This window comes from Nannospalax galili, unplaced genomic scaffold (genome assembly GCF_000622305.1).
Source record: "Nannospalax galili isolate Female #2095 unplaced genomic scaffold, S.galili_v1.0 scaffold178, whole genome shotgun sequence".
Classification (NCBI taxonomy): Eukaryota; Metazoa; Chordata; class Mammalia; order Rodentia; family Spalacidae; genus Nannospalax; species Nannospalax galili.
The window spans coordinates 1,314,096-1,325,837 of record NW_008341757.1 but is presented as its reverse complement, the minus strand read 5'-3'; the positions used below and the strand labels follow the sequence as shown (position 1 = coordinate 1,325,837).

General features: G+C 43.8%; 1 protein-coding gene across 2 annotated transcripts in view; it reads right to left on the bottom strand.

Annotated features, from left to right (window-relative positions):
- Positions 1 to 11,742, bottom strand: part of Arid5b (AT-rich interaction domain 5B) — a 192,680-nt gene that overhangs the window by 25,058 nt on the left and 155,880 nt on the right. For both annotated transcript variants that reach the window (XM_008837297.3, XM_008837299.3), the window contains one exon: positions 2,808 to 2,905. In XM_008837297.3, coding sequence (XP_008835519.1) covers positions 2,808 to 2,905 — 98 coding nt within the window. The remainder of the gene's footprint in view (positions 1 to 2,807; positions 2,906 to 11,742) is intronic.

Genomic DNA, 11,742 nt, shown 5'->3' with positions numbered 1-11,742 from the left:
ACACACACACACACACACACACACACACACACACACATGATCCAGTCCTTCTCTATCCCAATTCTTCTCGGCTTAATTTTGGGACATGCAATGCTTTGTAAACTTCATCTTACTATTCAGCGCACTTTTCAACTAGGTAAGCAAGCAGCTGAGACACACTCCTTTTTCAGATTTCACTTGCCATTGGGTCCTTTAAGACTGGTGATTCAGGAACTGGGAACTTTTGCATGTGGAAGGAAAGGCTGTTCACTTCCAGAATCGAAGGTGTTGGAAGGAGAGAGGCTGTATTTTCATTGTACTTCTAATGTCATGTTTTGATTAGAGACTCCTAAGTCAAAGATAAGGAGATTAAGGCATTATCCTCCAGTGTTGTGGGCAGAGCCCTCACCGGCAGAGACACTGGACTGGGCATCAGCTGCATGCCTCTTATGGACAGTGAGAATGCGTGGTGTTAAATACTGAGTGAAATAATAGTCACATTTTAAAAAGCGGTAACACTATACAAAACAGGAAGCTACAAAGAGCGGCGATTTGAATGTCTATTGTCAATGTTTAAGAATCCTTCTGTGTTATACGGGACCAAGGCAATCTCTTGGGAATACTTTGTGGGAAATTTACATGAAGTACTACACCCAGGTCGATTTATTCCAATCATTCTACAAAAAGCATTCTAACTTTTGTTAACTGGTCACTGAGTTAAATGCAATACAGATAAACATATACTTGAGCATCAAGGAAATACGACAAAGATCTGATGTGTTAAGTGGCATGATAGAGGATGGTGTACCCTCAGGGGGTGTCACAGACGTAGGTTCAAGTTGGAATGGTCACAATCAATGAAAAGATACTCAGTGTGCTGGACGGCTGTAGTTGTCAACACCTGGGTAGAGGGAGCCTCAGCTGGGGAAGTGCCTCCATTGGACTGGCCTGTGGGACATTGTCTTCTTGATTATTGAGTGATGTGGGAGGGCCCAGCCCACTGTGGATGGTACCATCCCTGGGCAGGTGGGCCTGTATTGTATAAGAAATCAGGCTGAGCATGGACCAGGGGAGCAAGCCAGTAAGAAGTGTTCCTCCACGGCCTGTGCTCCAGCTCCTGCCTCCAGGTTCCTGCCCTGAGTTCCTGCCTTGGGCTCTGTGATGAACTGCGACCCAGGAGATGTGAGCCAAATAAACTCTTTCTTCCCCAGGGTCAGAGTGTTTTGTCACAGCAATGGAGAAACAAATTAGAAGCTGAGTTGTAGTGTTTTGTTTGCCTTTCCCACTAGCAAGGGAACTAGTCTGTGCAACTAACTGCATTCTGACAGCATCCCCCCGCCCAACTTTGCACTCTCAAGCTCTGGGTTTGAAGCCAGGGAGTGGAGCTCATCAGAATTTCTGCAGCTGAGGAGATGGCTCCATGGGTAAAGTACTTGCCGTGCAAGCTTGAAGACCTGAGTTTGGATCCTCAACACCAATGTGGAAAAAATCACCGTGGCAGTGAGCAACTGTTACCCGAGTGCTGGGGCTGGGGACAGAGACAGACAGATCTCCACTGCACATTGAGCAGGCACTCTAGCCAAATTGGTAAGCTCCGGGTTTAGTGAAGGGACCCTGTCTCAGAAGATAAGATGACAGTGCTATGGCTGGTTTGTGTCAAGTTGACACAATTCAGAATCACCTGGGGTGGGGTGGGGTCTCATGGAGGAACTGTGTAGATTAGGTTGGCCTGTGGGTATGTCTGTGGGGGATTATCTTGCTTGCTTTAATTGAGGTGAGTAGACCCACCCACTGAGAGTGGCACCATTCCCTGGGCAGGGTTCTGTGGATTGTGTGAATAGAGAAATCCACCAAGCACTGCTGCACATGCATTGATTTAGTGCCCTCTGTTCTTGACTGTTGATGTAATATAACTAGTGCCTTCAGATTCTTGACTCCCAGGCCATGATGTTGAGCCAAACGAACCCTCTGCCCCTTCAGTTGCTTTTGCCAGTGTCCCTCATCGTAGCCACAGAAGAGGAAACAGAGCGATTGAGGAAGATACCGGAATTGTCCCTTCGCTTTCACACAAACTCTACACATGTGCATACATACCTGCACATACACAAACATGTAACATGCATTAACCTTCCCCCCAGGTCTTCAGGGAAGAGCCAGCTATCAGGAAGCTGGTACACCCTAAACATTGAATATAGGCTTGAAGCACAGAGCAAGCATTATGCATGAGTCTGTTATCAGTCCTAGTGCGCACAGTCCTAACGCAAAGGGCGAAGATGCCCATGGACACGACCTTCCTGGACACTGCATCTGTATTTCTTCTTGACTATATTGTCATTGCTATTCTAAAACAGGCAGAGATTGTTAGACCCCTAAGGCATGCAGAGTATGGCTCAAGATTTCCATGATCAAAAGCACAGCCACTTAAGAAAATAATAATAACAAGGTATGGGGAAAAACTCAGACTTTAGGGCAATTCTGCTGTGCTAAGGCATGCCTACTTTTGAGTGATAATACAGTCATATGTTAACATTGCTCATCTTTTCCAGAACTCAAAAGATTTCATGGCAAATAAGCCTACCAAGAATATCCCCTGCAATCTACCCTTGTGGGGTAAAGGCATTGTCAGACAGGATAAAGTCTAACTAAAAGCTCATCTAATTTTAGTTTCTGTAACCAGAGAACACTCTATACAAAGGAAAATTCCAGGGGGGTATTTCCCGTTTCCCAGAAGATCCTTTAGGGTTCCTCTGTCTTGTCTTTGGCCAGAAATGTCTTCTAATCGACACAGTTTTAATTAAGCAAAAACTTTGCAAGAGCTGGTTGCCTACCTTTCGTAGTGTCTGCGCGTACAGGTGGCCGCACTTGTGCTCCCAGGGTTCCCTCCTAATTCATCATAAATATGTTTCCATTGACGGCGGGCTGTTATCTGAAAAGATGGCAACGAGAGATTCAAACTAGCATCAAGGGACAGTTGCAACCCAGGCTTCTATACATATGCGACAATCAGAAGAGAACAGATTGTTCTGGAAACCCAGAAATAGAGAAAGCTAAGAAAATGTAAGGGGAGTGGGGGCTCTAGACCGAGACCTCTGTATATTGTATTTGCCAACCTACGTCCTCTAAGGCACACCCTGGTTCTTCACATTCGCCTTCAAAGTCCCCCAAAACACACCCCGTTCCTTGATGTTATGTGCTAAAACATCAAAATAGAAATCACATTTTAACTGAACTGTATGTCAGTTCACCAGCTTAGATGATCGCAACTAACACTGGCTGCCCGAAGTCAGTGCAGGTGAGCCACCAGGCACACGGGTTAGAGAAAAGACTTCACCGAAGATGCTTATGTATCTTTGAACCATATAATGTGTTACTTTAAAAAACAAGATGACTAGGTAGATTAATGAAAGTTATCAAATTAGTTGAAGCATTTACAGTCACCTCAGCTCCTTCATTGCCAGAACAAAGGCCAAATCTGAAACCATGTGCATCAAAATCTGTTTCTTTTTAATTCCCTTAGATGAGGAAAATGGGATATTGATCAAATCCCATATAAACTAGCATAGTCCAGACTTGGAACATTCACTGAGCATGTTACTGAACTGGGTTAGTAACAACAAAACCAGTTTGTACTATGTTGACCTTCACAACATCTCCTTGTTTTATTTTTTCTTAAACGTTATTTCTGTTTGTAGATTAAGGTTTTGCAAAAAAAAAAAGATCTGGCCATCGATGATTTTGGGGGAAATCACATTGCTTACTACATATGAGAAAATTTAGTGTTTCTTTGAAAGTAGGAAGACAGGGTGCGTTCTGAGGTCTGTGGACCTTTCTAAACAGGGTTTCAGGAAAACTCTGTTATTGTATTGTGTGGTGGACAGGGCAGGGAAGGTGTGGTGGTAGTTAACACAACTGAAGGAAAGGCTTTTATTTGAAAAATATCCACAGGTCTGTTAGTGGAGTTCACAGGGATAAAGGTAGCAACTAGGGAAAACTTCAACCTTCAATGGATGCTGTGCTAACCTAAATAAAAGTAAATAAAGATGGAGGTGATGCATTACATGCCATTGCAATAAAAAGAATTCTTTTCTCTATGAGCCCCACTCTAAACCCAAGGAAGATCTCCAGACGATGTTGAGTCATGTACAATTTCCCACGAAGGCTTTTGGTCAAGTGGTTTCACTAGTTCTCATAGACAAAACCACTTGTTACATCTACCAGTGGGGATAACAACAGAAAATTTTATCTGGAGAGCTTAGTTTGGGTTCAAATTCCTCTTAGAACACAGAAAATACACAATTTTGGTAATCATACACACACACACACACACACACACACACACACACGATTACAAATTTCATCCAGTCTTGGGCTGGTCTATCCTGGGGCCGTCAATCAAGGAAGAAGAAACATGATCCTCTTTGAAGTATCATTACTCAAAAGCCCTTGGTACCAAGGGCCCTTCAAATATCCCTCTGTAGTGCCTTGGCTCAGATGAGCGGAGGCTCAGGGGCAGAGCAGGGCCATACAACAGCCTAGGTGTGCCCTGCAATCTGTTCCTAAGTAGCCACCAAGGTGATTGTCTGTGTGCTCTGTATTTTATGTCTTGTAATAACAGATTGGCACTTCTATTTAATCTTGTATCTTGTGAGGTGGGTGTTTGGAATCTCCATCACAGATAAGGGAATTGAGATGCCGGGAGGGCGCCTCACTTGCCCAAAGTCACATAGGTGCAGAACAGTAAACCCAGCCCCATATGGAGGTCTTCTGGTACTGAGAGGCCCATGGATTTCTACTTCATCAAAGCTGCCTCCATAATGGAACAACCTGAGGAATGGTGCATGCTTGTGGCAAGGAGATACCAGGACTCTCAGAGCCTTTTCCATCGGAGGAGGTGAATGACTGTGGGGCTTTTTCTGAGCTCTCAGCCTTTGGAGCTGGGCTTTCTGTGGAGTGGAATACAGCCAAGAGGTCAGCGGGAATCTAAGGGTGCGGGTGAAGTCACACAACTTTTCACTCTCACAGCCTCAAGTAAAATGGGTCTATTCGTCCTGACCACTTGTCTCTCTAGGGGGAACACAGTGGTGGTGGTATTCACTATTAAGTCATTGCTCTCGGGCTGTGTTTTCCTGTGGCTCCTTTAAGTTCTCTATAAAATACTGGGGACTCAGGACATCACCATCTACCTACACTGCGCCCCATTTTAAGACAGCGGGCTGGGTGGAGTTGGGAAGCAGAAAGGGCGGAAGAGAGGTTAGACTGTGGACAGACCATGGATCTCAAGGCTCTCAACGTGGCACGAGCATAATTCTAGACAACCTCAGAGGACAGAAAACTGAGCAGACCACACCCAGTCTGGATGTCTGTGACAACCTCAATCTGAGACACTTGAGAGTCGCTTCTTTCCCCAGTGTAGGTCCGATGGAGGAGCTCTGAGGGGGTCACCTCAGTGGTTACATTCATCGGGTTTCCACATGCAGTCCCAGAGGGAGCTTTAAAACCCAGACGGTATTTTAGAGATGGACCAAAACTAATTCTCCACACTGCCAGTCTCAGCAGAGAGAACAGCACTAGTGAGCAGAGGTGCATTTGCTGAAACTATCCTGTCGCTTCAAAAATATTTTGGGAAGCTAGAGAGATAGCTCAGTGAATAAACTGCTTGCCTTGTAAACATGAGGACCTGATTTCAACCCCTAGAATCTATGTTTTAAAAGCCAGGTGCAGGCTAGGGAGATGGCTCAGGAGCTAAGAGCACTGGCTGCTCCTGCAGAGGACCTGGGTTTGGTTCCCAGCACCCATGAGGTTAACAGCCATCAGTAACTCCATTTCCAGGGGATCCAATGCCCTTTTTTGATCCCTACATGGAATTGCACAGCACAGTTGCACTTACATGCATGCAAGCAATACACTCATACACATAAAATAAAATTAGTAAATAAAGTATTTTTTTTTAAAGGTCAGGTACACACTTGTAATCCCAGCACTGAGGAGGCCACAGTAGTGAACCCCTGGCTGGCCAGTTTGACCTACTTGTCAGGCTCCAGGCCCACGAGAGACCCCCACTCTCTTAAAGCAAACAACTTCCCCAACTGCCAAAACCCAAAACCTGTCATCTGGGTATCACAGAGCCACTGCACTCAAGAACTCACTGCAGCTGTGGTTAAGAACACATATGCATGATCACCCCATACACACGTATGTACACACCCGCGCACACACATATGTAAACACACATACACACATACTTTCTTTGGAAAATCATTCTTTTAACCTAAGACCCTGGACCTTCACTGCTCTACTTTTCAGGTCACAGAGATGAAATCCTGTGGGTATTTGGGGGGAATCTGGAGAAGAACAGGGAACCCAAGATCTCTCGGACTTGAATCTTCCAGTGGCTCAACACTGTGAGTGAGTACAAAGCCACAGGAAGGATGAGCCTGCACCCAGCATCGCCCAGGCTGTCTGAGAAACAGCCACTTTCTCAGGACACCTTGAGGGCAGGCCGATTCAAGGAAGATGACTGTTTTTTTCTTGGTAGTACTCCAGGAACTGAAGCTTTTCAAAACTATATGACATCATCTTTGGCCTGGACCATTTTGAAGTAAGCCAAAGGCTTTGTCTGTCCAGAAAACCAGGGTGAGAGTCAGAGGAAGTCTTGAAAATGATGTCAAATCCAGAATCTGATGTCAAAGCAAAATCCTTCCAGCAAGAAGTCAGGTGACTCTCCCAGATGTAAAACCAGGATGCTGCTTTGTGGGTAGGAAGAGAGGGCCTGGGAGGAGCCACTTTGGTAGCGACCACCTTCTGTCTCTAGGATTTCTTTAACCTCCATTTCCCTAATGCTGTCTTGTCTCAAAACACTGCACTGGGCTTGCCACTAGGTCAGCCAAATGGAAATCACTTTAGCAAACCACCCTTGATGTGCTGGCTCCAGTCATACCCCAAGATGCTCTTCCAACAGTAAATGCTTCTCCAGACATGCAGGGAAGGACTTTAGCTCAGGACCCAAAGCTCTATCCAATTCTGTCTCTTAAGTCAAAGGTGATCTATAGTCTAATATATTTGGAAGAGAAAGTTAGGTAGAAGTCTGCAAAGTAAAATCCCTTCTTGCCAACCAATCAAAACACTAGGATGCAGTTTTTCAGGAAATCAAATTTGTTCAATGCATTTATGGTCTCTAAACTTAAAATTGAAGAGACACTGTATGTGTTTCCCACAAAGGCAGAGGCGGTTAAGAGAGCTGCAGCGAGTCATCAGCCAATGCTATTAAGACTTAAAACTTCTGCCCCTTATAAAAAGATTCAGTTGGAGGATTGTGAAGGACTGAAATGAAATAATCCATAATCCACAATTCAAACCAGAAGGTTTGGAATAGTTTATAACCACAAACAAAAACAAGCCAATTAAGATGGCCTCTTTTCATAACCAGAAGGAATTCAAGAGAGATGTCTTTATCCAATCACAAGTTAACAGAAAATCAATAAAGTTACAAACTTTATACTTGCAGTTTTTGAACTTACTGAATATTTGCGTTATCTAGACTCTTTTGACCTTTCTCCTAACTGCTTACATTTTTCTTAAGAACCAGATATAATCTCAGCCAGTAACTGAGCTTTTACTAGGAGACATTAATATTCTGACATGTTTATTTAGTAATAATTTGAAGGGGCTGGGAATGGATCTCAGTGGGAGAGTACTTGCCTTGCATGAACCCTAAATTTAAAAAGAATTAGCTTGGGGGGCCTGAGAGATGGCTCAGTGGTTAAGAGCACTGGCTGCTCTTGCAGAGGACCCAGGTTCGGTTCCCAGCACCCACATGGTGGTAAACGACTGTCCCTAACACCAGTTCCAGGGGATCCAACATTCTCTTCTGGCCTGCCTGGGCATTGTATGATATGGGTGCACTAACATACATGCAGGCAAAACACTCATACACATAAAATTAAAAATAAATTTTCCGAAAATATTAGCTTGAAGATAAATTTCCAGTCTGTGATACTTGACACAGTTTGATAAAGCTAGATGACATGGGGGGACAGTGTTACACCTGGTAAGGCTCATGCTAGAATGGACTGAGAAACAGTGCCAATGAAAGTAAGGTTATAAGATCCTTTCCCCCAAAACATCATCCCAAATATGAAGAAAGCATTCTAGATAATTGAGAAACTTCTGGGAATGGGGGTGGGGGGCATGGATCTCTTTCCTCACAGTGATACAAGAGGCAATGCAGTCAGACTCTGAAAGACACGGCGTGACTCCTTGAATTACCTTCATCTCCCTGTGCCTCAGTTTCCTCATTTGTATAAATGAGGACATAAACTAGAAAAGAGCAAGAATTCTTTTCCGTAGGAAGGATGTCAGGAAAAACCAAATATGTAAGGTGTTACCCTTTCCTTTATTTAAAATGGAAATGGCTCTAGGCTGAGTCTAAACTTAAGAGTGCCACTTTGAAGAATGAAGGAAAATCTGCATCAGGAACTCTGTGACCTTGATCTGAGGGAATACTAACATTCCAGCATGTTCCATAATTAGGGCATGAAGACCAATGTGTAACCCTTGGTCCTTGCCTCAGGTTGGGGTCTCATACTGAAGCTAAGTGCACAGTAACCCATTGGCATCAGTGGCTTTTAGTTAACATCCCTGAGCAGCACGAAGGACCCGGGCTCTCAGGTTCCCAGGCCCTGGCCCCGCTCTGGTCATGTTTATATGAACTGCTTACACTGCAGAGTTCCCTGTGGACAACTTGAACCCCCATTCCGAGTAGTCTTTGGAAGACACTGACTTAGAAGATGCTACGATCTCAGTCCACTGACACCACTCTGTACTTGCTTCTGACATCAGATAATCTCTAAGCTAATGTCTTCTAATCTGTCCGTCAACTTAAGTTCTCCAGCTCTGGGTATTTTGGTCCTTCCTGAACTAACCCCAAAACTGAATCCTCACTGGGCATTACAGTTTTATCAGTTAAAAAAATGCTCAGAGAATCCCGGTTTGAGTCTTAGCACCCACATCGTGGCTAACAACCATCTATAACTCTAGTTCCAGAGGATCTGACACCCTTTTCTGGCCTCTATGGGCTCTGCATGCACACAGTGCACTTACGTACATGTAGGCAAAACACTCATCACACAAAATAAAAAAATAAAAAAATGAAAATGTTAAGGAAAAGATGTATTCTGTACCTAGGAGGGCCAAAAGCTTAGATGCAGAAAGATGTAGTAAACTTGGTGTCTATAGGACCATAGGACACAAGCACTAGGAAGGAAGGAAGGAAGGAAGGGAGGGAGGGAGGAAAGAAGGGAGGGAGGGAGGAAAGAAGGGAGGGAGGGAGGGATAGAGAGAAGAAAGGAAGGGAAGGATTTCTTTAAAAACTCTGTTCATAATCAGATGGAAGGAAGACAGCCAGGAAGGCCTGCATATCCCCTGACCCCCGGGTCCATTCTCTCCCAAACACGCGCCCAGTGCATAGGATTATTTGAGCTGAAGGCAGTGAGAACAGATGCAGGAAGAGTTTCTGCTCCTCACCCATCTACTAACTGGTGTGTCCCTTGGAGAGGGCGTGTCTCACAGTACCAGAGAGGGAAGAATGGGTTATTGCCAGAGACAGGGTTGACAGTCCTCTGCCCTCACCCCCTCTCCGTATCAGCCCTCTCTATAGCTAAATCATTCCTGGGCGCAGAATCCAAGGCCCTCTCTTACCTCCCCCTTCTTTCCATCTTTCTCTCTCAAGAACCCAGAGTCTCCTCAGCCCCTCGTCCCAGTGGCTCTGTCTAAGTCGCCCGAAATCTCTGTGCTCAACTGTATTCTATCTCCACATTCCCCAGCCAGCACATGCCTGGTTCAGCAGTTCTCCTAGGAAGCTATAATCAGGCATAACTCCCAGCCCATTTCCCCTGAAACAGCTCACCTGGCATCCGAGCCGGCAAAGCTCCCTTCTCTTAATTTCTACAGGGGAAAGCACTTTGCTTCTGCAGGGCACTGACCTGTCTCCATTTTCACTCATAATTAAGTGACTGATTCTGCTGAAGGGTTAGGACCACTAGCCTAGATCTTTCAGTGCCCCACAGTGTCTAACATATGCCTTACACGCACACAGTATTCAGTAAATATGTGGATGGGTGATTTGCTGATTTATGGTCATTCATTCATTCATTCGCTCATTTGTTCAACAGAGGGCTAAATTTTATTTGTTCTAAAATACTGCAAATGCCCAGAAATTTACCAGAATTCTCTATGTATTCTACACCAACTAGCCATTGCACAATGAAAAACAAATCTTTGTAAAGACACAGAAGATACAAAGGCAGGAAAAACGAATTCTGTGAAATTTGCTGGCATTCTTCCTATCAGTGAATAACCCAGAGTTCCTGAGTTTGAAAAAGACATTTCATAATATTGTGCAATATCATGTAACCATCCATGGTCACAGTTCATAAAAATGTGTACTACAATTCTTAACGTGGAAAGATCAACTTACAAGTCTGGGCTGTGAGGCTGACTCCTAAGCTTAAGAGACTGAGTTATCATCTTCACGTGGAGGAAAGCTATAATTAGCTCAAGCTTCTGCAGGACTAGGAGATACGGTGAAGCAAGAAGTCCACATCCCAGTCCCTCAACAGTCAGCCAAGTGAAAAATTATTTATCTTTGCACAGTGCACTTGATAAAACAAATGTTCCAAGTAAATAGGTATCTATGATATATATTTTTTATATGTGGTCCATGTGTTATATATATATATAGTCCCACACATTAAATAAACTTTTTTTTATAAGCACACAGTCACATCAAAGACCTTTTGGCCAGAATTCATATCAAATCTCTCTACAGTAAATAGCAGATTATTTGACTCAAAGAGCAGTTACTATCTTTTCTTTTCCCAGACCCTGACATCAAACCATTCTATTAGTTTATGGAACAATATGCTTTATCTGGTGAGAAACACTGGTTATTGGGTTTGGGCTAAAATACATTTCATTTTCTTGATCTGTGTCTGTCGCTGTCATCTTACTGAGGTACACGAATATCCCAGATTAATTCTTAAGGGGAAAAAAAATAATTTCTTACTCAATTGCAGAAGAAACTGTACAAATTAATCTGATCATTGTGTAGGAAAACAAACCTTCCCATGATGCTGTCTTCCTCTGTCAATTAATTTTATTACAGATGTCATCTTCCTGTGCTAGATCTTTTCTTTTTTCTTATTTCAAGATCTTAATCTCAGTTTGTCTCTCTAGCATTTTACTGGTTCAGAACACATGCTGTAAAAATCCATGGCCATCAAATTTTCCCGTGGGCTAAAAATAACCCACTCCTGTCGGTTAGAATTAGCTGATAAAGAGTGTCAGAGCCTGTTTTGAACAAATCTGATCATTTCCTGTTTATGTAGCAGTGACCCTTGTCTAATAAAGCTTCTCTGCCCCAGAATGAGAGGAGGTTCCAGAGCATTCTATTCCTTAATGGCCAATCCTGATTACTTCTGAAAGCCTTTAATACATTTCCCATATTAGACATGAACAGATGTCAGGTAGGTTGCCAAGGGAGATTTCTTTTATGCAATCTTGGCTTGTTGTACAATAATAGCCCTTTCTCAACATGGGAAAAAATTACAGACCCAACTAATTTCCCTGACAGGGAGAGGTACATATGTTTTCCACTTGTAGTTTTTATGACAAGTTTACAATTTTGCCAAACCTGGAACTAATTGGGACTGTTTTCAAAACTTGCCCAATAACCCCCCCCCCCCCCCCCCCCCACAAAAGCGCCCT